General features: G+C 41.4%; 2 protein-coding genes across 2 annotated transcripts; one reads left to right on the forward strand and one right to left on the reverse strand.

Moving 5' to 3' along the window:
- The first annotated feature begins 1,197 nt into the window (after positions 1–1,197).
- On the forward strand, positions 1,198–20,055 carry LOC147220751 (retinoic acid receptor alpha-A-like). The gene is made up of 9 exons (XM_086170612.1): positions 1,198–2,167; positions 10,934–11,088; positions 11,869–12,010; positions 13,577–13,737; positions 13,917–14,093; positions 15,128–15,332; positions 15,431–15,498; positions 15,923–16,013; positions 16,846–20,055. The coding sequence occupies exons 1-9, from the start codon at positions 1,954–1,956 to the stop codon at positions 17,103–17,105; spliced, it is 1,473 nt and encodes a 490-aa protein (XP_086026738.1). The 5' UTR covers positions 1,198–1,953; the 3' UTR covers positions 17,106–20,055.
- Positions 20,056–22,460: 2,405 nt separating this feature from the next.
- On the reverse strand, positions 22,461–27,429 carry LOC147220752 (ornithine decarboxylase-like). The gene is made up of 5 exons (XM_086170108.1): positions 27,319–27,429; positions 24,301–24,474; positions 24,023–24,195; positions 23,673–23,935; positions 22,461–22,477 (listed from the first exon to the last, which is right to left on the reverse strand). The coding sequence occupies exons 1-5, from the start codon at positions 27,427–27,429 to the stop codon at positions 22,461–22,463; spliced, it is 738 nt and encodes a 245-aa protein (XP_086026234.1).
- Between the last annotated feature and the right edge of the window lie 215 nt (positions 27,430–27,644).

Below are 27,644 nucleotides of genomic sequence, written 5' to 3' on the forward strand. Positions count from 1 at the left end.
ATAGTTAAATCCGTCTCGGACCACCTCATGTTCAGAACAAACGTGAAAAATTATACATATATATGTTGGAACCGTCAGAAACATGAAATTAAGTTTGGTATAATAACCAATATTGATATTTTTCTTATGTACATGACCACTATGAGTATATTTCATCTATGTAACAACCTTCTATCTTTATATAAAAAACTACAATATAAGCATGTTATGATCAACATGACTTCACAGATAATCTGGGAAACATTATTCCTGAGTTAGGCCGTATATGTCATAATTCTGCCGTACAAATACAGTATATAACCTTGCGATCAATCAGTTACTGATAGACACAGGTAAATTCAGGACAGCCTGGGTCCTCATGGTTCTTAGTAGCTCCTTGGTTTCTTTCTGACACTCAGTAGACATGCAGCATGATAAGGATTAATTTCATTTTTTTTCTTTTTTTTTTTTACCCCATGGCTGTTTGGAAGGCCTTATTTCTGTGCGGAGAGAAAGTCGGTCAAAATGAAAAAGGACAACAATAACCAGAGGCTTTTGTCAGTGTCAGGTAGCCACTGGGTACAAATGAAGTATGCAGTGCTTTAGCTCCTGTGAATGACCTCCATTATCAAATAAAGCACTCAAATTACAAAAATAAAGGATTTCCCTCCTTACTAGAGGGTGACAGTGCTTATCTTTGAGGCTTTGCCAATAATACAAAATATTTTAGAAATTGATTAAGTGAATTTGCTGTAGAAAAAAAAATTAAATCACCAATATGGTGAGTAATCTCTTATTTCAACATGCATGACAATTTACTTTTAACATTTTGTGATTTTTTTTTTCACATTTAATCCATTATTGTGTCACTCATTTGGATTTCAAATGTGTCACGTGGGAGGGATTCAATCGTATAAAAATATTTGAAAAGAGGTTATTTTATATAATTTGAAAATAAAAAATTGACTCCTCAAAAGCAACAAGAAATTACATATATTATTCCTTATCATGTCGTGGACGATATATTGTATTTATTTATTTTTGTTTTATTATTATACAGCCTCATTTTGGGAACCCCGAGGCTGCGGCCAAAATAACAACAACCGATAGGTAGAGCTCGTGTGCAAAGAGAGAGAGAAAAAGAGAGAGAGAGAAAAAGAGAGAGAGGGAGAGAGAGAGAGAGGCCACCGGGTGCAGGCGGGAGGTTACCACAGGACATTGCCGCTGCCTGAAACAACCACTACCGACGAGGAAAACCCAACTGTAAGCGGTTCCCCTGGACGCCGCCGGCGGTTTCACCCTCGTCTTAATCCCGCTACTCGTGGGGAAACTTCGCAGTTGTCGGCTTCCACACGCCGGAGTCGCGCTGTCGTTCCTCCGCCGGGGTTAACCGGCGTGGGCTCTCTCTCTCTCTCTCTCTCTCGGACCCGCTTCAGTAACCCCCCCCCCCCCCTCACCCCACACCGCCCTAACGGTTGAGAGACGCGTCGGCGGATTAAAACCCGCCGAAGGGACCGCTGGGACCGGACCGGACCGGACCGGACCGGAGAACGCTAGCTTGCGACTAATACGCGTCACAGGTGATCAACATTGACACGCCACACCGCGCCGTGACTCCCTTGCCGGCGCTCGGAGCCCCCGTGACGACGAGGACGGTTGGTCTCGGCGGAACAAGAAGGGTCCGCCGGTGTAAAACGACACAAAGAAGGGCAAAGTTTGCGGGCCAGCTGCCCCTTTCAAGGGCTGAAAGGTCACCGGGACCCATCATCCACCCCCGCTCCTCCTCCTCCTCCTCCTCCTCCTCCTCCCCTGCTTCCCATCAGTCTGTGAGGAAGATGTGAACTCTTGTCTCCCTCGCTCCCTTCCCCTCCTCGCTCTTCGCCGTCTTACCTCCTCTCTCCCCCTCCTTCCTTCCCTCCTTCCCTCCCTCCCGCTCGCTACAAAGAGATCAAACGCGGCCGCCGCTTCCCGGGAATGTACGAGAGTGTGGACGTGGTGGGTCTGAGCCCCAGCCCCTGCAGCCCCAGCAGCAGCGGCGGCGGTGGCGGCTCTTTCCTCGGCATGGACTACTACCACCGTCCGCCGGGGCTCGGGCCGGAGAAGGGACTCCTGTCCGGTCTTGGAGGACTCCAGCGGCCGTTCGGAGGGTCCCTGTTAGCCGGCAGGCATTGGAGCGGATCCAGCCACTGTAAGTCCAAACTAAGAACCGGGGGGCTGGAGGGGGAGTAAACGCGGGTTTGGGCAACGATTAAATTCCGCTTCGTGTTTCAATGCATTTGTTCACAATGTCACGGCGGGTTTTGGTCGGTCTGCTTTTAGTTGTGTGCGTGTGTGCGTGCACGCGTGCGCATGTGTCAGCTTGGAGGGATAAACGCATCCTGTCTCTCTCAGAGGCAACCTCTCTCTTAACTCCCAGGATGCGAGACAGAGACCCAGTGTTGAATGTGCCATATCATCCGATCACCATGCTAAAGTCACAGTTGGTCATGTTGATTATAAATATATATAGTCATTAGTCATGCGTGCTGAGGATCGCTCACATTGCAGAGCCGCGTTTGTTGCTGTTTATCAGCTGGGTTCAGAACAGGTACTTGATCAGCAGCAAGATGTCAGTGAACGCAGCAGCAGTCCAAACCTTGGCAGATACGTTTCTATAAAGCTTAACTTTCCTGTCTGTATACATGCAAAATAACGGGAACGAAAAATCACAGTGCAACAATACTCCAGCAAGAAATGTCTTCACATTGAATAACCATCTCGCCACTCTGGAAAATGTAATGCATTATCTTGTTGGGATGTAAATCAAGTCCATTAATTGAATCACGAAGCAGTTGTCAAATTTGTTAAAATAAGGATTTTCCAGATGCAGGGTCTCTTACTTTTTCAAGTCTCGTACCCCATTCTGAAGGTGTCAGTGACTATTGACCTTCGCTTTTTCCACAACTGGTTGCATGTCGATGTGCACATGAGTACGAACACACAAACACTCACACTCAAATTAGCCATTCCATGACACTTTTCAATCTTACTATTATATCCGCGATACACGGATGTCAAACATAGGCTATTTCTGATCATCTTTAAATCGTACTTTAGTGGATTTCATGCTGATTTGTAGGTTTGTAGGCATTTTCGCCATGACATTAAACACATTCAGTGGAGATGATGAGCGGTAAAATACTGCAAATTACCAAAATGATAATTTCTCAAAATGTAATAAACTCTTTAAGAACAGAAAGTCTCGGGAAAAATAATTCACTACATCTATAAGAAATGACTTCAAAGTTTTGAACTTCAACAAGAAATGAAGACACCAAGGAATTATTAGCCTTTTTCAGGTAATTGTTATTTCACCAACATTCAGCTAAATGTTGTATATAAATCTGAAAGAACCAAGACATCAATCATACACTTACACAGAGAAATATAAATTAGACAGACTTAATGACATAGGAATGCTATTGTCATTTATATTATGCTAGAACTATCATGGAATGATCACTCAATGTTAAAGAATATAAACTTGATGTTCGGTTATGTGTATATTTATTGGTCAAGATCCAATAAAATGATCAAAATACAAATGCTGAAATCACTACATCATTATCAATTTATATCATCATAATCAATTTAAATCAATTTGTACCAATATATATGTTTTGCTTAAAATACTACAGTTTCTGTTCTTGTGCATCCAATTTGGGACAGAGAGCAGGGGGACAGTTTAAGTATGTTTCTTTTCAAGTCTCTAGTCATCAGCTAGCTGTCCCCTTTTCCTCTTTGTCGGCATTCTCACTGTCCCTTTGTAAATTCAACGGTATGTTTGATGCTGTTTGAGTTAATATGCATAATTATGTTAATCATGTTCACCTGTAGTTGGTAACTATTCATTAAGTTTAACAGTATGACTTAACAAATAAAAATGGAACAAAATGACAGGTTTGCGATTTGTCTTGTCTGTGCATCTCCAGATGCAACCCTGGAAGGACTTGGCCCTTTTGTAGATACACACGGTTTATACTTAGCTGATAAAAACATCTTTAAAGTTCCCTTTAAATCCAAAGCATAGGTCCTATAAATTAGTCCAATCCACAATGTTTTTACTGCCACCAAGTGGGCCCATCACGAGCAGGAAGAAGCATTACGGTTGAGTGTGATACCATATGGGTAAAAATACAAGGTGGAGACCTGAGCATGCTGTAGCTGTTGTCCTCGAACATAAAATTTTGTCGCAGAAAGGTACTGGAACTGGTGTAGGAAGTGGAAATAGATTTAGTCAGACTTACATTGATGCATATTGTAATCTTTGGTATCAGGATCCTGGAGAGGAGTGAATCCTTACTGTATTTCTGAAATTAGGTCACTTTTCTTTAATTTGCCCCACGTGTAAGGTGTCAGAAAGGTGTGGGGAGACTCAAAGCCCCAAGCTTAGTGCAGCAGTACAGGGGCTTTCCCACTGAGCAAGAAGATCGCCTTCTTATGACTGCATGTTGCTCTAGTGCAACTTTGACAATCGTATATTTGTATGACCTGAAAAGCCTGTCAGCATGTCCAGCTTTCTAGGAGTTTCATGTTGGTGTCCTGGATAGTGAGCTGCTGGGTTACTCAGTGTTTTGCTGGTGAACTCCAGTGTCCACATTAGTTATTATAAAGAATGTTGAAGGGGAGTGATCATGAGGAACAGACTGTGGTGTTTTGCCATTTGGCTTCTGTACTAAGCATGGATTGGCCAAAGATTAATGCTGTTTGAGCATAACTATGTCCATGGAACCATAACTCAATAGGTCAAAGTTCCATGATGGACATGCAGTCCATCTGAGGTTACATGCACTAGACAGTGACGCAGAGAGGAGAAGCGCTGACACCCGATCAGAAAGTGAGGTCTTTTTGATGGATGTGATAAAGCCAAATGGTTTGTGCAGGTGAACTGGAAATTTATGACCCCACCTGAAGGGTCTGTGACCTTTAGAGGTCACCGAGGTAGTCAAGAAGTTCCTTTTTGGCCCTGGGAGTTAATGATATTTATATCATTAAGAGGCATTAAGTTGCTGTACAACTGATGTGAGAATGGTACCTGTCAGCTCATTTTGAATCAGGTCCCAAGTGGGTATTGCACTCCACAGCTTCCTTTGTCACCTATTTTGTTTGTAGTCTTTATGGAGAAGATCTTGAGCCGCAGTTCGGGAAAGAAGTTTGTCCAGTTTGTGGACGTAATCACTTATTTTGTGGATGGCTGCTGTCCTGGTCAAACCCGAACCTTCAGCGAGCCCTGGGGAACCAAATGCGAGGCAGACGGGGTGGCAGTCAGCATCTCGTGGCAGTGGTTTTCTCCTGGGAAACAGTGAAATTCTACCTCTGAGTTGGTAGAGATCTGTTGTCCCAAGTGAAGCTTTCCAGAATGTTGGGGTTTTGTTTGGGGATCTTTTTCACAGTGAGGGTAAGATGGAGCTGAGACAGGTGGATCAAAGCAGCTTCAGCAGTGATGCAGCTGCTGTGTGGGTCTGTTGTTGCGCAGAGGGAGTTGAGCGAGGAAGCAAAGCTATCATTTCACCCTTTTATTTACTTTCCCATCTTCCCTCATGGTATCTAGATCTGGATGGTGAGATAGGCGATACAAACATCTAAATTGAAGGAATCATATATCTAGTCTGGTCTGGGAATGCTTTGGGATCCACAAAATTTGATGTCTGGCTAGATTTATAAACATACTTTGTTAATCTGGTCAGCCAATTCATTTGATTGTTTCAATTATCCTTGGAAATTACCATTATTTAACTGGTTGTCACCTAAAAATCAGAGAGAAGCTACTTAATGTATGGAGGATTTGTTAAATAATCTGAAAAAATGTATCTGAATACAGCAGAGTTAAAGTAATCTTCCTTATACTGGGGAGTCTCCTTTAAATAAAGGAGGCGTCCGAATGATGTGATATTGCTTCCATTCCTTTATACATTCGAAAACATGTATATATGTCGAGAGAGGAGCTGATGCGGGGGGCGTTGGTGTGGTTGTTTTGAATTCGTTTTGCTGACTCTCTGTGCTTTACCGTAGTGTCAGACAGGGTTAAAGGTCAAAGGCTACGTACAGACGCATTCACAAATCCACATTCGAATGCACTGACGACAGAGTAGCCGACTGCATGTGGGTGCGTGCATGTGTGCATCCACACGTGTGTGTGTCTGTGTGTGTTTGGGTGTGATCCAGAGCAGTGACTCACTGACAATTGGGAAGTGACCTACATCTCCTGCTCTCCTTATTCACCTTCTGTCTACCTCTTTATTTTCTGTGTCAGCTGCCCCGTCATCACTTCTCCGCACTGAATGACCCCACTTTCTGTCTGTCCGTCTGACACACACTCACACACACAAATTTTCTCACAGTTAGTCTGGGAATGTGAGGGTATACTGACCAAGTTTTACCTGAGTGCGAGTGTGCGAAAAAGGGGGAGGTGTGTGGCTGATGTCAACGATCGTGTCAGATTAGTGTATTTTGCTTGTCTGCACACTATATTTAGATCAACATTTTCTTTTGAACATTTTCGCAATAAGTAGGGCTTTATATATTGTTTCCATCTTATTTGTTGCTAATTTTTAAAAGGAAAGTAGCTCTAGCTTGTAGCCAGGTGCTTGCCTGTGCATGCATTACATTTACATCTTACTTTTAATCAGGCAATGTATGCTTCGTCTTAGTGGAGTCTATTGTGGCGTAGGTGTTGGCAAAGGAGATCGAAAATCAGTCTAAACTGTTGAGATCTAGTTTGTTGGGATAAGTCACCTGAACTGGCTTTAAAAAATTATGCAGCTTGTGCACTGCCCTGCCCCGGAGATTTGATGTGGTCTTATTTGCTAAAACCCTTTTGATTAGTGCTAAAGAAGGTTACTACATTGTGCTCATGTGTCTGGCGAAAACACAGTCTCTGGCTAAAGATAGGGACAGACCTGCTATAAAACTTGTGGCAGGTGATGAACACAGCTCGAGCTTACCTCTCACCCCAGAGGCAGCTGAAAAAAAGGTCTTTTTTTTTCCACCACTGATCTCTGCATGAAACATCGCACATCTCTTTATCACAATACACATATCTAAACCAGTGTAATGGAAAAAGGAGTTAGGTTTTTTTTAATATTTGACTCGCTACATTTTTCCAGAAAACTAAACCATATTCGTCACGACCCCCTCTGAGGGTGTATAACAAAGGGAAATGAATGTTCTGGTTAAAATGCCATTAGAATGTCTCCCTGTTCTTCATTCTGTCATCGATTGTGATCCTGTTCCTCATCACATCATCATTGCCAGGCTGCCCAGATGTCCTGCACTGACCCTCATCCTACTTTTCGCGTGGCTTGTTCCTGGCTTTTCTATGGCTTTCACTCATGTGGACAAGACTTGAACTAATTAAGGGACTGCGGGAAAGACAAAAATAACGTGTTAGTCTGTTTATAGATATATTTTTGCGCAAAAAAAGGTCGAAAGCTATCGGGTGGCAGGCCGCTTTTTCCAAGGCATCAACGTTAGGTGCTTCTTCACCTAAGTTTTTATCTGCAGAACAGAGACAATGGCTTCGTTGAAAAGCTTCATAAGAACAAAGAGCCTGTGGTTCTTGAAAGAACGCCATCATATTAAAGATTAATCGAGACATTAAGAACAGCCGTTATCCCCGTTCATGCCATTCATGGGCCATTTCTTCAGACTTCTGACTGAGCCAAATGAAGATACTCTCTCCAATCAGTCCAAATAACTTATTTACGTGTGTGAGTGCTATTTTGGTAAAGCACAGATCTGCAGTTTAGGGGTCAAGCAGAGTGTCACTGAAGGTTCAGTGACTGCATGGCCAAGTCAGATGGCTATAGTACTCAACACAGGGTTACATATGAAATGGTTTACATATGAAACTCTATTAAAGAGTAATTCCCCACAACTGCTTGCTGTTTGTTTGGGGAAACGTCATCATTTACGATGTACTTTATTAAATGAACTGTCATTATCATCATTATTAATAATATGACTTATTTTAATGACACAACAGATGAAACAAAGCTGTTTGGGGATGTGATGATATAGTCATAGTTCAAAACTGCATGAAAATAAAATGAGGCTCAATCCACTAATATATAAAGAAATATGACTTATTTTAATGACACAACAGATGAAACAAAGCTGTTTGGGGATGTGATGATATAGTCATAGTTCAAAACTGCATGAAAATAAAATGAGGCTCAATCCACTAATATATAAAGAAATATGACATGATAATGCAAGGAAATAAGAAAATATTTCCACTTTGCAATGTTTATAGCCATAATTTTAATTTTAAAGTACTGTATTGCGAGACACAGTACATTCTTTTCTTTCTCCTTCTCTTTAAACTTCTACTTTCAAATTAGTTTTATTTGTAACTGTGTACAAAACTGACAAACACAACTGACTGCTTCTGTTGGAAGTGTCTGCTGCATTTGCACTAAGGAACTTTCCTCAGTAATGCATTTTATGTGAGACAAGACAAATTCACTCACATCCTCCGGTATGGGGATTTGTCTAGTAATGAAACAACACCCGTCCTGAATTAATAACCTCTATCTCAGGAAAATCCAGCGCTGCGGGACGGTGCTGCAGTGGTTAGCACTCCCGGTTCACAGCACCAAGGTTCAATTAGGGGTTCAATCCTGACTGGATTCTTTCCATTAGTATTTGCATGATCTTCTTGTGACCGCCTGAATTCTTTAGGTTCCTCCAACTATCCAAAATCAGCCAGCAGATGAATTAAAGACTAAATTGTTTGTGTGAATAAGAGAGATGTAATGCTTGTACATTTCTGTATATGGGTCTGTGACTGGCAGTTGGTCCAGGTTAAACCTTGCCTCCTGCCAATGTCAACAAGCACTCCTAAGTACTGAATAAGCAGCCTAGACAATATATATAAGAATTTTAAGTCCTTTAGTTATCACACAAAATTGAAACATTTCAAATTGGCACCAAAATGTAACAACCTTAAATGTGTAAGCAGTATGCATATATGAGATGTCTCCTGGAACACAGGAATAGGACAGCTTAAAACCAATGAGTAACTGACCTAGAAGTTTGGGTGCAAGTTTCATTGGTGCTTTATTTTGCAGGTGGGGACTTGAGAGGGCTTTACACCCACTGCTCGAGGGAAGTGTTGTATGATTGGTTGTTTCTGTAAAAGGAGACCAAGGCGAAATGAAGAGGGAAGGAAGGAAAGAAAGAGGGAGGGATAGTTGGATAGCAAGGGAGGAGGAGGAAGAGGAGGAGGAGGAGGAGGAGGTCTTCTTCTGTGTACAGAGGGCAGGTCAGCAGAGGGGAGTTGAATCTCCTCAGTAGCGGAATGTCTGGTATGGCTACTAGTGTGGGGGGAGGGAGAGAAGTGTGTGTGTGCGTGCGTGCGTGCGTGCGTGCGTGCGTGCGTGCGTGCGTGCGTGCGTGCGTGTGTGTGTGTGTGTGTGTGTGTGTGTGTGTGTGTGTAAGCGTAAGCGTGGCAGGTTAGAGGTTAGCACAGGCAGAATGAGCATGGGAGGAGCAGGAGAATTGCTCCTTTTTTTTTTTTTAATCTGAGGGGTCACGACCCCAAAACGTGTCACAGTGGATTTTTGCCATATCTCTGAACAAAAATAGAGGAAAGAGTGAAAGGACACTAAACTCAGACGCTTTCATCTATATTTAATTTTACTGTGTCAATAAACAATAAAGTTCAGCATGAGAGAAACTCCGGCCCACAGATCCACTGCAGAGGCCCACATCCTGAACCGTTAGCTAAACGCTATTTTCTTGAAAGATTGTTTATTTTTCTGTTCATTGAAAGCACTCCCATAATATAACTGATTTTGGCATGAAAGGTTTAGAATTTATTTTAATTTAGGCTTTATTTGTGTGATATTTACATGTTTACAGTTAAGTCATAATTCTGACAACTTTTTCAAATATTACATTTGTGTCTTTATTAAAAAGACAATTTGATTTTTTATAATTAGTTTTGTTTTTAAATATAATTAATTTTTGTCCATTCTGGACATTTTTTGTTTTATTCTCATGAGTCACAATGTCCTTCATATCTATTTCCTGTACTCATAATATAAGGACCTTGTTTTCTGTGGTGTGGCCCTGATACAGTTTTAATAAAGTAAAAATAAATGAATAAAAATATGTTTGTATATAAACTGAGCATTTTGCCTAAGGTTGCCCCTCCACACACACAAATATTTCATGATGTTGGACTTAGTGGAATTACATTGTTAAAGGTTGTGGGCGTTAAAACCCTCTGTTGGATACACTCTGCTCATGTATCTGTAAAGTGGTCGCCATAACACCGCTTCAGCAGCCTCCTCCTCCTCAGGGAGGAGCCTGAAGATATGGTGGTGGGCCTCATCGCTACAGCCACTGCTACATCGCAATGACAGTCACACACTTGAGAACTGAAGACTTGTATAGTCACACAAAATTGCCTTTCTATCACTTTCAAATCATTCCCCTTAAGTGCAAGGTGTTTCAAAATTACATTATAAATAAACAGCTTTCTATCCTACTCTCAAGTGACAAGACAAAATGCTAGATTACGAAACTCTGAAACAAACTGCCAACAACTGGTCAGCTCAGTGTCAACTTCTGGTCATTACTTACTGACGATCAGGTCCCTTTTTTTGGCTAATTTCCAGATAATCTTTTGGCCAACAACAAATCATTCAGTCCAAAATGTGAAATGCACAGCGCCCTCTACTGTTCTGAATGCCGTCATCTAATTTACTTGATATTTTAATCCATTTCTCAGCCCTCAGGATGCAGACTGCCATACTCTGTGTCACAAGTGCTCAATTGTTAAACCGCCTATTATACAATTAAAATGGTTAACAATGCCATTCAGACAAAAAAGAAAAATGTGTTTTGTTTTTTTTTTTGCTGTGTGAGAAAACCTCCATGTTTGCCATCCCTCCGTGTCTTCCTGCAGCCATAGAGACTGAAAGCACGAGTTCTGGCGAGGACCTGCTGGTCCCGAGTCCCCCCTCCCCACCACCTCCACCCCGCATCTACAAGCCCTGCTTTGTATGTCAGGACAAGTCTTCAGGATACCACTACGGAGTCAGCGCCTGCGAGGGCTGCAAGGTACACAGCTGAGCATTTGCAACTTACACAACCATGACACACACACACACACACACACACACACACACACACACACACCTCTGACATGGTTGCTCACTTCCTGGATAACTGATGAATGCAGCTGGAAAACCTGAATGAATAGCAGGTAGCGAAGGAGAGCACTCAGTATTTGCATGATGTGTCAGCAAAGAGGCTAAAAACCCTTGCAACTCTCCTGCTCCACAGGAGCGTTAAGCCTCTTTGCTTCATCTAATCCAGCAAACACACACACAAGCCAATAAACAATCTCTGCCGGAGACTATTATGTACTTTACTCCCAACTGTGTGAGAGTTTCTGTACTACGTCAATCTTACATCCTGATTGACCGGGGGATTCCCAGAGTGGAGGTCAGGATGGGTCAGGACAGCTGGGGAGACGGAGGGAAAGCTTTTGTTCACTTTATTTGCACTGGCTTGCCTCATAACACCAAAATACTTTTAGGAAATGACACCTAAATAATCATTTATAATGATGATGGTGATTGGAAAACCAGCGGTAAATCGCTCCATATACCATCATGAAGTATTTTTAGAAATAATGCCAAAATAAGGAAAGAGTAACCTAAAAAAATTTTTTTTTAATTGAAAAATAAAAAAGCAATCAAAAATTTCTCAATTATCGTTCAGACAGTAAAGAAACGGATGAAATAAAAGTGTGTTAGGCTGTTGCTGCTGACAGTATCGTGCTGTTTATACTTGAACTCCAGGTATTGTAATAATGGCTGTACATATTTTCATCAGGGTTTTTTCCGGAGGAGCATCCAAAAGAACATGGTGTACACCTGCCATAGAGACAAAGTCTGCGTCATAAACAAGGTGACGAGGAATCGATGTCAGTCGTGTCGACTGCAGAAATGCCTTGACGTCGGCATGTCCAAGGAATGTAAGTACACTATATATGTGCTTGCTTTCTGAGTCATGCAGCTCATGGAATAGAACAAAGCTATGACACATATGAAAAGACTTTCTCAGAAAAATGTATTCTATGCTGCATCTGTGAAATTAAATATGAAATGTTCAAATGTCTGGTGAGTGATGCTTGACACAATCCCATAGTCCTTATCCTGAACTAACTTTGAAACATCACAAATGTACAGTAACATACTTTTTGGGTAAAAAAAGAAGCAAAAAGTTAGACAATAATATACCCAGGAGAAATTGAATGAAAATTAGCATTATATCAAAAGAACACTTAAATGTAGAAATCATGAGGAAAAGTGAAAACTTAAGATTAGGTCAAATGAGTGATGCTGCTTACATATATTTTTTTTATGATCAAACAAATGCAAATACTCTAACTACTGCAAAAGAATGTATCACTTAGTAATTTAGATGGGTGAGGAGGCGGTACTTTGGATGTGGTCTGTCTGGGATAACAACCAGTACTGATGTCAGGAATATTGTTCTGGTGAAATATAGAAATACTTATTTGTGGCATATTTGTACATGTACAGCAATGTCACCATCCTGCTGTGGAAAATTGAGCATATTTCTGAGAGCCCTACAGTTTTTAAAGTGTTTAAAGATGGGAAGTTACTCAAGTAATAGAACGTTGTATTTTAAAAGTATACTTAAAATACATGTAATGCAAGGCTCTGTATCTCCTCAGTACTTCCACAGGCTCCTAAAAACAAGCTTTATTTTCACCGTTACATTTGTCTCCCCCAAGTGGTCATTAGAAGTAAACACATACCAAACAAAAGTATGGAAAGTTTGAGTCACTGATGCTGCGGTGCTCCTTCACACTAGCTAGATAAAAATTACTTAAAAAAAAATTATAGTATCGATTTTAAATTCAGGAAAACTCAAACAAGTTCTCCAAGAGTAGGAATTCCAAATGTGGACCCATATAAAAGTAAAATTGAATTTGGCCTTATCAAATTTTAATTAAGCAATGATCTGCGTCATCTTTAAAAAGAGCAAAGCTTTAGAAACTGTCACCAAAATGTTGTCAGCAGGGGTCACTATTGAGTTGCTTAAGATGAAGGAGTTAAACAAATGAAAAGATGTGAAGTCAAAATTCTTTCATTCTTATCTATTTACTTCCTTTATCATATGTCAAAGCTGTTACATTTAACAAGGATCTGGAATATTGGGGCATCTTCCAAATGGCTTCTGATAAAGGGAGAAACTATACGGTTTAATTAATTGGGATTGGTTACTGAGATAGTTAAGTGAACATGCGAAGAATATTTTTCTATAAGGAGATAACGTGAGCTGCAGCTAACAGCGCCAGTGGCATTCATGTTTGCAACCTACGCTTCACCCTGTTCATTAGAGTAAGAAAATAAAGAGCCAACAGGTTAGAAAAGGCAACAGTTATACGTTTACCTAGGCATACTTATTTTGTTTTTGTGGAGTCACAACTCACCTTTTAGTGTGTGTTTGAGGGTGAGTCCAGTGCATTGAAGCCAAAACTAACTGCAGCCATCCTTACCTCCGAGCGTAGTGGTGCGAAACGACAGAACCAAGAAGAAGAAGGAGGAGAAGAGACAGGGGGAGGCAGAGGTCTACATCCTGTCAGCGGACACAGAGCAGATGATCGAGCGCGTTCGGCGAGCACATCAGGATACGTTTCCGTCACTTTGTCAACTGGGAAAATACACCACGGTACTGCCATGTGTACTGCTTGATTGACTAACGCTTGGCAATATATTCATATGCATTGTAATCATATCAAATACTTTTTTTAACTTAAGTGTTTACCTCAAAGTTGCTAGCTCAGTTCTTAAAAATATGCAAGATAGAACTTTAAAATGCTAAAATGCTTAAATATCTCCAACCTCCAGAGCAACAGCGCTGAGCATCGCATCTCTTTGGATGTCAGTCTTTGGGATAAATTCAGCGAACTCTCCACCAAATGCATCATTAAGACGGTGGAGTTTGCCAAGCAGCTTCCTGGTTTCACGACGCTAAGCATCGCCGATCAGATCACCCTGCTCAAAGCTGCCTGCCTGGACATACTGGTGAGTGGGTCGCCGGCCTTTCACACAGAGAGCCACCTGCCTTCCATCACTGTCAGGTTGGATTAAGGTGACAGCTGGTCCGCAGCGAGGCGCGGTGAGGAGGGGTTCCCTCCAGTGAGCGCTCAGCAGAGGGGCACTGGCTTGATGGAGAAGCACGGCGTTACCTCAGAGGACCTTTACTCAAGGCCCAGTTCATACCTGGTATTTGAAGCTGCCTTGAGAAATCCTTTCTTAAGAGTCTCCATTATACTTGATATGAAAATACAGTTGTCATATCATCCAAAATGACAGCAAACTTTATCTTTATTCTAGGGTTTTGTGTTTTTATTCTCAGTGAAAAATCGGTTCCCCAGATTAAGCAGATTAAGCAATAGGTGGGGCTAATTATTGAGTTAGGACTTGTCACTGCAGAGGAGATGAGTGAACACAGGCCATCACTTCAAGTGTTTTTTTTTGTTGTTTCTCATCCATGACTGCAGTATTGTCCTTCTGTTTATTTCAAGGACTTAGGAGAGTCTTCGTCAACCACCCTCATTGCTTTTCATCACACTTATTCTGTAGAACAACTGTACTACATTTCACTTATCTTAATTTTCCTTTGTTGTTTTTATTTTCATTGTTTTTTTTAAATTCTGTTGTTTTTTTTTTTAATTTTTATTAATGACTATACGGTGTCCTTGAGTCTCAAGTAAGGCACTTTAAATATAAATGTATTATTATTGTTATAATTATCATTTTTATTATTATATCCACATACATGTAAACCCTTAGTGTTGCCCTGATTGAATTTATGTTCGCATCCAGTGCGTCCACATGTGTCCACATGTCACCCAGACAACCTCTGAATGTGGTGAAAGCGATCAGGTCCCTGTGACTGCATACATGAGTTGGCCAACTTTGAGGGATATCTCAGAACACACCTTCCAACATGCATGCACACACTGACACATACACACACACACACACAGAGAGGGGGGAGCAATTCGATGAATTAATCATCAGAGGAGAGACTCATCCTCCACTCTGTCTTCTAGATTCTTCGGATCTGCACTCGCTACACTCCCGACCAAGACACCATGACCTTCTCAGACGGTTTGACCCTCAACCGAACCCAGATGCACAACGCCGGCTTTGGGCCGCTCACTGACCTGGTGTTCTCCTTCGCCAACCAGCTGCTTCCACTGGAGATGGATGATGCAGAGACAGGCCTGCTCAGCGCCATCTGCCTGCTCTGTGGAGGTACTACATCCTTCTTTTTCCCAAGTGATGCGTTATCGCTTCAGTTTCCAGCACATTTCTGGCAACTTAATTGTGTGATATTTACTGATTTATTGCAGATCGTCAAGATCTTGAAGAGTCCGATAAAGTTGATATACTCCAGGAGCCGATGCTGGAAGCCTTGAAGGTTTGAACCTTGATTCTCATGTGTAAATGTGTTCGTTTCCAGTTTTGCACTCAAGTTCTTGAAATACTGCAAAGTTAAGAACTTTAAAGTTTGGGATTCATAGCAACACTCCAGAAGAAAATCAATAAATTCAAATAAGCATTATAGTTGTTATTACTAGTCCTATTATTATTATTATCCTGTGTTATTGTTTGTTTTTAACAATCAAGAACAAACAGCCCCTCTTGTTTGAATGTATTCCCTTCGTCGTGATGATGTTCATATTCTGGTGGGAACCACTGCCTGGCTCTGCCTGGCTCCAAGCCATAGTATTGCACCTGTGGTGCTAATCCTCCAGCACCTGACCCATTAGAGAGGGACATTGTTCACCACACAAAAGAAAACTGGACCAACAGACCATTCCTCTTCATCCTCATGTGCGCAGATCTATGTGAGGAGGAGGCGGCCTGATAAACCGTGCATGTTTCCCAAGATACTGATGAAGATTACCGACCTCAGGAGCATTAGTGTAAAGGGTGAGATACACACACACACACACACACACTCACACACACTTGTTATGTTATGCACAGACTAGCTATTTAGTGTCCATGGATGAGGAGCGAAACTGCCATTGTTATCAAATTGTACTTTCTGTTAATTGGGACTTGTAATATGTATCAAAAATGTGAAATACATTGTGTGAAAGCTATTTTATTGTGGATTTCATCCTGCTCATTTTTCCCCCATAAGAAGACATCTCTAATTTGTTTTCAAAATGATAGAAAAGAGGTCATAGGTGAAAAAGTGCAACATGTTATGTGAGAACTCACAGTGTCAGATAGGTGATTTCCAAAACACATGCAGACGTTATTGCATTCTGTTTTCACTGTGCTCGAGGCATCGGCCCAGCGTCAGATAGGAAAAGTTAAACAAACTCCCTGGCTCCTTGTTTAATCTTTGCAGGGCTGCGGTTTAATCGCTTTTCCCTCAAACAGAACCTGTCAAGATGTTGTCACCGAGATACCCATGCAACTCGAATGATTTGCCGCAGTTTGCTCACACAACATAGGAGAAACCAATTCCTTCAAAGGCATCACGCTACAATACCTAAACTTGGTAGAGCTAAATGCTAATAGAATATCTCCGCAAAAAGTTTGAACTGAGAAGGTTTCTATATAACCCCCCCCCCCCCCCCCCCTTTTTTTTTGAGGAGCAAAATTCCACTGCTATCTATTTGTTCTTGGTCTTCATTATTCTGGTTTTCATTATTTGTCTTTAAATTATATAATGCAGGTGAAGTTGTATTTCCGCATTAACTATTGCAGTGACCTGCGTTGTGAGACTGTTTTTCCGTGTGTCCCACAGGAGCAGAGCGAGTCATCACGCTGAAAATGGAAATCCCCGGCTCCATGCCGCCTCTCATCCAGGAGATGCTAGAGAACTCTGAGGGGTTGGAGGGGCACGGAGCTGGGGGGGCCAAGGGACGAGAGAAGGGCGCCAGAGAAGAGGAGGAGGAGGAGGAAAGCGAGCTCAGAACCTGTCGACCGAGTCCGTCCCCTAAATCGATATCGTCCCCCAGCCAGAGCCCCCCGCTCTGCTCGCCGTCTCTCTCCCCGTCAGCCTGAAGCTGCACCATCACCAGTTGCACAAAATTCAAAAGAAGTCGAAAGACCGAAAGCAGGGACGCACTCTCCCTCCCACCACTCAGCAGGATGAACTCTGTGTGTGTGTGTGTGTGTGTGTGTGTGTGTGTGTGTGTGTGTGTGTGTGTGTGTGTGTGTGTGTGTGTGTGTGTGTGTGTGTCTGTGTGTGTCTGTGTGTGTCTGTGTGTGTGTGTGTGTGGTCTCAACTCTCATGTCCACAGCATCAATTCAAGAGACCCGTTTCCCTCTTGTCCGTTTCCATCAAGACTGTTGTGTGTCGCTGAGTTTTGATGATATCAGTGTCAGAGATTTCTGCTTTCTCTGTATTCTGTCCTCACCGATTCAGCTTCCTTTTGTGGTGCTCAGTGTGACGAAATAGCATCTGAATAGATCAACCGCAGCATCTCTTTCAAGATGTCTTGGCTGGGTTACTGCCAATAAACCGTGAACGCGTGGAAACTTGAAAGTCAGGAAAACCAAACAAGCTGATATTCTAGAAAGAGACATCACCGTTGGGTTGTTGTCTCTTTGAGTCTGACCGGAGAAACCTCACTGAGTATGTATTTAAGTAAAGACGGCCAGATCCACGATAGACATCTCAAAAGGGTTTATTGTAAGCACACGGTTCCTGATCTCAATGATTAGATGTCTGCACGAATGCAGAATCTTAAGGCAAAGAACAGGATTTTCTGGTTTCCACTTCTGCCAGACCTGCTACTTTTTAACAGGAATAAGATTTGGGTGTGTGCAGGCAGACAGTGGCAAGGGAATGAGGCACAACTGTGGACCTGAAACCCAAATAGGAGGAATGCTACTCATGTGGAGAAGTTCTCAGCTCATCTATAAAAGAAACAGAAAAAAATAGGTATTCAGAGATTCTCTCACAGACCCGACTTCCATTTTCTTTTCTCAAGTTGCTGGTCGTGCTACGAGCAAGGACAGGTGCACAGGGGAGGAGGCCTTGGCCTGGACTTTGGGAATTGGAAAAAAAAAAAGAGCTACACTAGACATCCCTGAAACCCTTTCTCTCTGGCCCTGAGAGGCTGCACCGTCATGAGACGTCAGCACCGTGGGTTCAGAGACTGCATGCTTCCAGAAGTTGAATGGTCCGGTGCATCTGACACTCAGTCAGTCGCTGAGCCACGTTGTGGTTTTATATAAATAATGTATAAAAAAAAATCTTTTTATTTCATCTGCAGTGTACGCAGAATCTGTCTTTTTGTTTATGGGTTTACAGACAGAAGAGGCCGATCCTCCCTGTATCTTTATGAGTGTCTCGCAGGTTTAGAGTCGGAGCTACAGATGAATTATATCTCGATGAGAAACCGCCCTGATGAAGAGTCACGTATAGTAGGAAGAATCATGGAATGTAAATACTGTATATAAGGATGGCTGTGAAAGAAGTAAGTCGGACTGATTTAAGAAGTTATTTTCCTAAATGTGTATAAACTGTATCTCCCGAAAAGCAGCTGAACACTGTGAAGAGGTTTTCCTTCTTGTCTTCGAAGCCCTTCCTCCTCCTCACAGACACATCAGGGACTCCATTTTCATTCACTGAAACCAACAACTTTTTTTATAAGTCAAAGCAAATATATTTCCCTTTGTATGACTTTACTATGGCGTCTACAGGAATTGGTGGTCATGGTTACTTCACAAATGCAGCCCCCCCCCAACAGTTAGGACGAAAATCAACCATTCAGGTTGCAGCGAACAGTTGGATGGTGCCGCAATTTTCACTTTGTATTTTGCCACCTTTCAAGCTTTTTTTTTTTTGCCCCAAAAGCACCAAAAGACAAATTGTTATCTGGTGTTTCAGTATTGTCCTCTTACGTCTGTAAACAAGTTATACGGTGTGCAACGGTTCTTTTTCGCTGTCCCCCACCTTCTCTTGTCCGTACAGGTTGACCTCTATTTGGGACAAAACGCCGGCCGTATTCTGCACTGAAGAAGATAAACAATCGCAATCTTGTTATCCTTTTTTTTTCAGAACACATTTGAAACATTTAAATGATTTCTCTCCTGCAGTTAATGGCACGTATTTGGCAAACCAGCAACAAACGCACTAAAGTAATTAGAAACTCAAATAAAATGTGGTGTCACAAATGAATGCATATAGGGGTGGCGTGGCGCAGCAGTAGTGCAGTCATATGGTTCATCATGGTTCATCCATAATAGGTTAATTGCAGAGAACGAATTTCCCCACGATGGATTAATAAAGGATAAATTATTATTATTTAAATGTTCAGTATTAAGTAGATAACTTGATTAGGAGAAGGCTTCAAGCCTTAAACAAGGTCTCAGTTGTTTGGATAAGGCGAAAACATGTTTCTTTGTCATCCCATCAATCGGATTAGCAAACAATCTTTGAAAGAGATCACCTAAAGTTGCAGAATGTGTGGCTTCCTGCTGTCAGAAAGTTATTTTTTTCCCCTCTCATCAAACAGATTAAGTCATTTATTTAAATCCTACTCGTGATGAATTGCCAATTCGTGGCTCCTGAATCCTGCATATCTTGCTTACAGTCACACGCTAACTTCAACCCACCTTGAAACCTCAAAACCTCTATCCTTTATCATGTAGGACCGTGTTGCCGGTCTGAATGGCAGGAAAGCAAGTCTTGTTACATGTTTAATGAAGCTAATGAAATTCAACACAAATTGAGTTCAATTTAGAAATAGATTTTTTTTTTTTTTCTCTTCTTGGTTTTGTAAACTATAACCAAAGCGGACTGTGAGTGCACTTCAAACATGTGAAAATGTTTCCCGCACCACTTCATGTTCTAGTCGACACTGTGCCACTGCCTCACAGGGACCTCCCCACCGTCAGGTACTCACATTTCTACCCCCCTGTACCAGTTTATCCTCTAATGTACACCGGGTTCAACTCAGTAGAAGTACAGGGACTTCAATAAAGAAGTAATGTTCTTACTGCCTGAACAATGTGTGTGTGTGTGTGTATGTGTGTGCGCGTTCAAAACTAGTTTGATATTCTTACATTCTCCCGTGTTTGACTAATAAACTATTTATTTCGTTTTTTATCTTCTGCCTCAGGGATCCTTAAAGCGTGATGCCCCCAGTGATTGTTATATTTTAGAAGTAAGTAAAAGTAAAAAGTAAAAGTAAGCAAAAATTAATATTGCTGGTACCTCTGAAGAAAACAAATCCCCCACTTCATGTCTCTGTTGTTTATAGATAAACAGAGGAAAAGCATATGTTAGAATTTGAGACAATAACTTCTTATTCTAAAATACCACAATTGACTTATTGTCAATTATTGCAAATATCTACAATATATGTATGACTTGGGCAATTCTCCCAAATTAGAGTTCTGACACTCGTTTGAAGGCAAGAACCTCAAAAGTTAAAGGAGCCCTACACAATTATTCTTTTATTATCTATAAATCCACGCACTAGCACACACACACACACACACCCATATTAAGCCACCTTATTTCATCTAAACACATTGAAGTACATGAAATAGGGCTCCCAAAGCTGAAACTTGACTTGAATACTAAAGAAAATCTGACCGGTTTGGCAGGCATGGCTGCAACAAAAATTAAACTCTGATTAGAATTAATTTATTAATTAGTACTGTTTCATTTTTCTGCAGTTTCATTTTGTTAACATTAAGAACACTGAAAGGAACGATAATATTCATATTACGTTCGTTTATTTTTACTCACAAACAAATAAACTTGAACATCGGAACAATTCATTACTGAGCTGCATGATATTCTACCCCACCCTCTTTATTACTCACTCTTCATCACTAAGCACAAGCCAGTCTGCTCATCTTCACTGGTACAGTACACAAAGTCAGAGAAACCTCATCCATAACCTTAATTTTTCTGTCGTAATCTCACTTGTGAAAAGAAATAAATACCTTAAAGATCCGAACATTCAATCTAGAATCATCAGCATAGGAATTTTAAAGACTTGAGCAGTAATCACTCCTCAAACGTTCTACAGTCACCAATATAGTTATGATGATAAACATAATATGAAATGTAAACAGCAAGCAACACAAGTGTGTGTGCGTGTGTGCATGTGTGCATGTGTATGTGCATGTGTATGTGTGTGTGCGGCGCGCACACAAATATAGCGGTGTGAATTCATTCATTATTCAATTCTCCAACAGGAATTGCGGCAGTGTTCTTCATTTAAAGCAATGTCATGTTGTCAGACATGATTTATTTCAAAGGCTAGAGAGGCTGCTATTTTTTCCATGAACGTTGCTGTTACATAAAATCCCTAAAAAATCTATTTTGCATTTGAATATGAGGTTTTCGCAACTTTACGCCGGCAACCTGAACGGACCTGAGCTGTGAGCGTGGTGTAAGGTGTGCCAGGTCTCCGCTGTCAGAGCAGAATACACCCGGGCTTTCTCGAAGCCATTGAAGTTAGTCATGGCGCTGACAGTATAGGCCCCCTGGTTCTCCATCAGGAGCCAGTCCCCGACGTTCAGCTGAGGAACCCAGAGGTTCTCCACTATTTTGTCATTGCTGTCGCAGGTCGGACCCCAGATGACGGAGCGGTACTTCCGCTCGGTGTTCTCAACCTCCTGTGGCGAGAAAACGAGTGCTGCAGTAACATTATCATTTCTATCATCATCGTCATCATCATCATCATTAGGGCCTCCTGAATACACCAGTGGTTAGGGTGTTTTCATTTTAGGCCCTTGCTTTGGAAGTGAGTTTTACATCCTCTCGGATCACGTGCTTCCATGTAGTTTTTACATGCTGTTTGATTTTTCTTTAGAATCCAGTTTGAAATGGAAATCGATGTTTACCCTGTGTAGGTACGGTAGGACTTGGCTGTGGGCGGCATCGTGGAGGAGGCAATTCAAGGAGCCGTAAACTCCGTCGCTGACGTAGTATGTCATCTTCTGGTCGGGACAGTCCTCCTGATCAACGTCTCAAAAGCGCAGGAAATATCTAATGTCACAACTAATGAATGTAGTCAGAATATTATATACACTAAACTTAAATGTCCCAGTATCTATGTTTTATAGTTAAAAGCTATAACGATGGTAGTTCCAAAATAAAACCTATGTTTTATAGTTAAAAGCTATAACGATGGTAGTTCCAAAATAAAACTTTATATTTCACATTGCAGACATAACTGATTCAGTATTATGTTAAATAGCTGCCACTGAGACAAATAAAATAATAATAATAAATATACATTACTGTTACTTCCTGTCAAATCGTCTATGTCAACCCTTTTTGCAATGACTTTCACAGCCAGAGTGAAGGCTGAGTCTACGTAGTACCGGCCTGGTTCTGCGATGATTTGCACTTCATTTTGGTTGGGAAAGAATTTATCCAGCGCTGCGTTAATGACCTCTGAAACCTAGCACAGTAGAAAACACCATTAGCAGACTTTCCACCTGTTATTAAAGCTTTATCAATTTTTTTTTACACATCAAGGTTAAACGCAGTGTGTGAGAAAATCCAGCCGTGTCATTATCACTGGAGGCTTACCAGTCAAGGCATTAGCAAATACAGAAAAATGTTTTGTTTCATACTAAAGACATAGGTAATAATGTCAACTGATCAATAACTGGAAGATTTATTGGCCTTTGAAAAACAGCCAATCAAAATATTTTATCTGAATTTTCTGAAAGACAGTGCAAAAAAGTTAAAAGTAATATAGTTTAAAATGTTTCAATTTTTTTTGTTTTCAATACCAAAGCCTGTTTCATAACATGCAAAAGAGAGATCTGAGAGCTGTCAATCATTTCCAAAGACTTGACATTGAAATCAAATAAAAACTGACCCCAAATTAAACTAACAGTCACAGCTGAAGTGACAGAGCACTGGAGAGTTCATTTCTACATCACCTCCCATGATGTGTTCGGACGATCCCCACCTGTGATGTCACCGGTTTGAAATCCACTGAAATGATTGTTTCTGTAGAGGTGAAGGGCAGTGACGGGCAAACTTTGTAGATTTTCTTTTGTGTTTTTTTTTTTTACCTCTTCAAATGTCCCATGGATGTTGTACCTCCCAAAGAAACCTCCACCGATATCCAACAGTCTCATCCGGAAGCCTTTCATTTTCTGAAGATAAATGATAAGACCTTCTATATGCAAAGCAGGCAGGATTATAAACAGTATCTATTTCTACTTTAAATCTATCCTGTCTGTAGAACAGCCTCTAACTTATTGTCTCATCTTGTAGATTGTTTCATCCAAATTGTGACAGAAAACAACAACTCAACAAACACGTTTTTATTTTTGGTAATTCTGTCCAATTTGTTCTTCATGTTTCCTTTTTACTTTTTGGACGAAAGGTAAAAATAAAAGCAATGTTTTCAGATAAGATAGTGAATGTGAAGTAAGAGTTACTTCATTGAAATAGTGTTTAAGTGTTTAAAAACAAGAAAGTAACTTGTTCCCATGAGATAATCATGTTTTTCCTCCATAGTTAGGGCACTTGTATACAGTTTTCATGAGGTTTCCTAGCGGAGTCATGGAAACCACTCATTTACAACAAAAAGTTCCCAAGTTCTTTCAAAAGTTGAAACAATTCAATCCAAAACCTACAACTGAACTTCCCCCCCGGCGTTCTGTTGGCTATGTGATGCACTACCGCCATATCGAAGGCGCGCCGGGCGTTTGCTATGGCCCGCTTGAACAGTGCGCTGTCGGTGCAGCCGCTGCCCACGTGGAAGCTGACCCCGACCACGTCCAGACGCAGCTCTGCAGCACGAGCCAGCAGCTTCTCTGCTACTGCCAGCCGGGCTCCGAACTTAGGGCTCAGCCTGACGATGGACTTGGAGTCGTCTATTGCGATGCGAAGAACAAGCCTGAACATTGATTCACGAGAGTTTGGTGTCAATGACTTAAGTCTAAACTTCCGTGCCAGTGTGTGTGTGTGTGTTTCTTGACTTTACTTCGCTTTGGCATGAAACTGAGAAAGTTTGACGAGTTCGTCTTCGTTATCGAAGGTCATCAGATCTATTCCGTGGGCGCAGGCGTATCTGATGTGAGACGGCGGTTTCACCGTATGTGCGTAGATAATTCTATCGGGAGCCACGTTGAGGGACAGAGCCAGCTGTATCTCCCCCTGTTTCAGACCAACATATGGCTTGCATTTTTACAACCCCTCTGAAAAGAGAAAAATAACGACAAAAGAATGGACACTGTTCGCCTACGGATATCTCTTAAATACCTTGCTGGCGCAGTCAAAGCCGGTGTCCAGAGAATTGAGCAAGCAGATGACAGCAGGCGTGTTGTTGCACTTCACCGCGTAGAACGGCTTGACTCTAGGGAGGTTTGTCAGCCACTGCAGGTGTTTCTGGAAAATGCTGTCGAGATTGGCCACGTGGAAAGGCTCCTCGCTACCCTGAACAGGAGGTTCGATGCTAGATCGAAAAGTCACGTTTTAAACCTGCCAACTACATGACTACTAAATTCCCAATGTTCTCTCGATATTTGTTAACTCATTGATATGAAATTACACAAACAGACGGAACTATCAAGGTAACTGTTACTTACCAAGGAGCTGTGTTCTTCTACTTTACTGTCTATAAAATGTTTGACAGTCACTCCGTTGTCTAAAATGTTGATGTTGCAGTTCTCAGGGAACAATTCTTGCAAATTTGATGAATTTAATGATGAGAAATGACAACTAAGAGACTCCAATAAAAAATCATTAGACATTTTTTTTTCTTTTGTTGTTGCAGCTGTTCCCATATGTTGAAGCAAAAAAAAAAAAAAAAACATTCAAAAACTGCAGTAATTTACATTTTTGGTGCATTTGAGCTGTGGGAACAGTTTTATCATCTTACCTTGGTCTTTGCCAAATTCCATCATTTTAAAATCCTGAAAATGTGAGATGTGCTCTATTTAACAGGAGGATTATCACTACATTCCTGTAAAGTCAAAGTAGGGTGGATCTGCACTGGAACACCAGTTGTGTGCATCCTCCCTTTCCCTACTAAATGTCCCCCCTCCACACTTCTTACATAAAACAATCCGCCTTACCCACAAGCCTCGACTGGAGATTTACATATTCCTCTTATCCCTGGCAGGCAAGGATCCCAAACTAATATTGACTTAATTTTATTACACTAATAAAATACTAAGGGCTGTCAGGCCTGATAAAACAACCGGTGTCTGTGAAAGAAGTCTGCCTTTGATTAGTGTTGGTTTTGTTCAAATAGGAATTATCCAACCTTTTTTTAAGGGGGAAATTAGATAAACGATACTGTTTAACTCACAAATTCTATTTGAAATGGCAGCTTAGCAGGAGACACATACATCAAAAACTATAAGACAACCCTGATTTAAAGCTTAACTTTCTATATCCCTTATCCTGTGCAGAGTTGCATGGGTTGGAGCCAATGCCAGCTGACATTAGACAAAGGGCGAAGTTTAACTTCCGCTCTCTCATTCTCAAAGCTGAACAACTCTGTCTTTAACTAACCCTCAGTCTGTTTGTAGTCCTGGAGTGATCCAAAACATGATGACCACACACAGGATGCCCACTGTATCACTCCATCATCCAAGTCCTTGTCGTCGTGCTTAAAAGTGACCCGCATCAATCAATATGTGGCTGAAAGTTTAAAGCTGCTGTTGGTCATGTCTGCAAAAACCTGGTCACAAATTATTGGATAACTTTTCATTTTTTATCGGAAAAAAAAAAAAATCATTTGGGTCCTTTTTGTTAGCATCTAAGTTGTATGAATATGAATCTCACACCCAAGCATTCTGAAAATCAGTTAGACAGGGAGTGAATGGTTTGAATTTCTGGTAAATATTATTAAGGTTTATGAGGTGGGTGTTGATGCAGAGAATAATCCAAGACTATGCCTCAAATAGAAAAGATTTTTTTCACTAGTATTAATTTATTATCATTTGTAAAGTTTGATAAAATGATTAAAATGTCCCCAGTGAACAGGACACACAAATAGCAGGGATAGACATTCTACAACCAGTAATACTAATTGAGTAAAACTAGTAAACGCAGACATGCATTCACTGTCTCTACCGCTTCTTTGGCTCACAGGGTCACGGGGCTGCTGCAGCCAATCACAGCAGACATTGAGTGAGAGGCGGGGTTTAACCTGGACCTGTCACCTGTCAATCACAAGGCCACATTCAATTAACCCCAAACTCGCGCGGGCACGGGAAAAACATGCTAGCACTCAGATAAGCTAGCTAGCTTATCTGAGGTAAACGCGTAGGTGAGAGCTGAAACATACACACTCATACACACTTGTACTCTTCCCCACTTATGTGCGTTTCATTTCCAGACTGAGAAACACGCGGAACCTCCCCCACGGCTCCTCCTCAGGTATGGAAATTCACTGTCCGCTCCAAAGCAGCGATTTCCGGTTACCGTAATTCGGGCCCGCGTGTTTCGCCCAGGCAGACTCTGTAGACGAATCAATAGAGACGAAGAATCATGACTCATGAGTCAGTAGTAAATGACTTGAGTTTTTAACGATTCTTTCACGACTCGCACTTGATCTGTTTTTTTTGTCAGTTGCACAGCAGGATGTTTAAATAGCAAATATTGTACTGGTTCTTCTGCAAAAGAACTGTAGTCTCGATTTCCCAAAAGTTTCCCATCGAAAGGAATATATTTTGTTAGTAAGATGCAAGGGAATAGGCTGCTGGAGAAAATGCATGTTCAATTAAAAAAAATATTTTGGTAGTGCTGTGTAAAGGTGTGAGTCAAATGCCTCATGCTTTGTTTGGATTGTTTACATGTATGTCCAAAACACATTTTCAATGATTCACAAAAAAATTAGAACTGAAGATGTGGCACTAAGAAGACACGTTGTAATGTTGTGAGTTGTAGTATTATTGTTATTGTTATTATTATGAATACTATTATCATCACTTGGGATTATCTTCTGCAGTTGTCATGGACTGTAGCTCATTTAAAGAGAGCGAAAGGCAGGGATACGGATAAAGCAAAGGTATCAGTGAAACAAAAGGTAGTACAGTTTGGTGCGTCATCATAGGCGGGTTAGGGTTACAGTGCCTTACCCAGAATCTAAATACATACAAAGAGATACATACAGTGCGTAGATCTTCAACATTCACTCTTCTCACTCATTCACAAGAGGGCGTAAGTAGATTTACTGTGTAAAGGTTTAGAATTGTTGTTTTGTATCAGAAATGTCAATTTTACCAGTGGGTTTACACAGTGGTGCATTGGTCAGCGCTTCTGTCTCACAGCAAGAGGGTCGCTGGTTAGACTCCCACGGTGGCCTGTCCGTGGGGAGTCTCTGTGTTCAACCCCTATATCGGCCTGGGTTCCCTCTAGGTTCTCAGGTTTCTCTTCCATGGTTCAAAACATGCAGGAGGTGTATTGGAGACCATACATTTGAATGGTTGTGTGTCTCTATATGTGACTCTTCTCCTGGTGACTGGTCCAGGGTGAATCCAGCCTCTTGCCTAATGACCGCTGGTACAGGCTCCGGCCTCACAGTGAGGCTGAGATAAGCAGCATGGATAATGAATTAATACATCAAAACAGGTGGTATGATAATACTAATAATA

Source organism: Fistularia commersonii, chromosome 23 (genome assembly GCF_037954325.1).
Source record: "Fistularia commersonii isolate RoL2024-O1a breed Wild chromosome 23, RoL_Fcom_v1.0, whole genome shotgun sequence".
NCBI classification, from domain to species: domain Eukaryota; kingdom Metazoa; phylum Chordata; class Actinopteri; order Syngnathiformes; family Fistulariidae; genus Fistularia; species Fistularia commersonii.

Excerpts from the sequence above, each read along its gene's own strand:
- LOC147220751 (XM_086170612.1), top strand. The coding sequence starts at position 1,954 with ATGTACGAGAGTGTGGACGTGGTGGGTCTGAGCCCCAGCCCCTGCAGC. Across the intron at positions 12,011-13,576 it reads CGTCGGCATGTCCAAGGAAT|TGGTGCGAAACGACAGAACC; the intron begins GTAAGTACACTA and ends CTCCGAGCGTAG. Across the intron at positions 13,738-13,916 it reads AACTGGGAAAATACACCACG|AGCAACAGCGCTGAGCATCG; the intron begins GTACTGCCATGT and ends TCCAACCTCCAG.
- LOC147220752 (XM_086170108.1), bottom strand. The coding sequence starts at position 27,429 with ATGGAAGAGAAACCTGAGAACCTAGAGGGAACCCAGGCCGATATAGGG. Across the intron at positions 24,196-24,300 it reads GCTTTGACTGCGCCAGCAAG|GGGGAGATACAGCTGGCTCT; the intron begins GTATTTAAGAGA and ends GGTCTGAAACAG. Across the intron at positions 23,936-24,022 it reads CAGTTTCATGCCAAAGCGAA|GCTTGTTCTTCGCATCGCAA; the intron begins GTAAAGTCAAGA and ends ATCAATGTTCAG.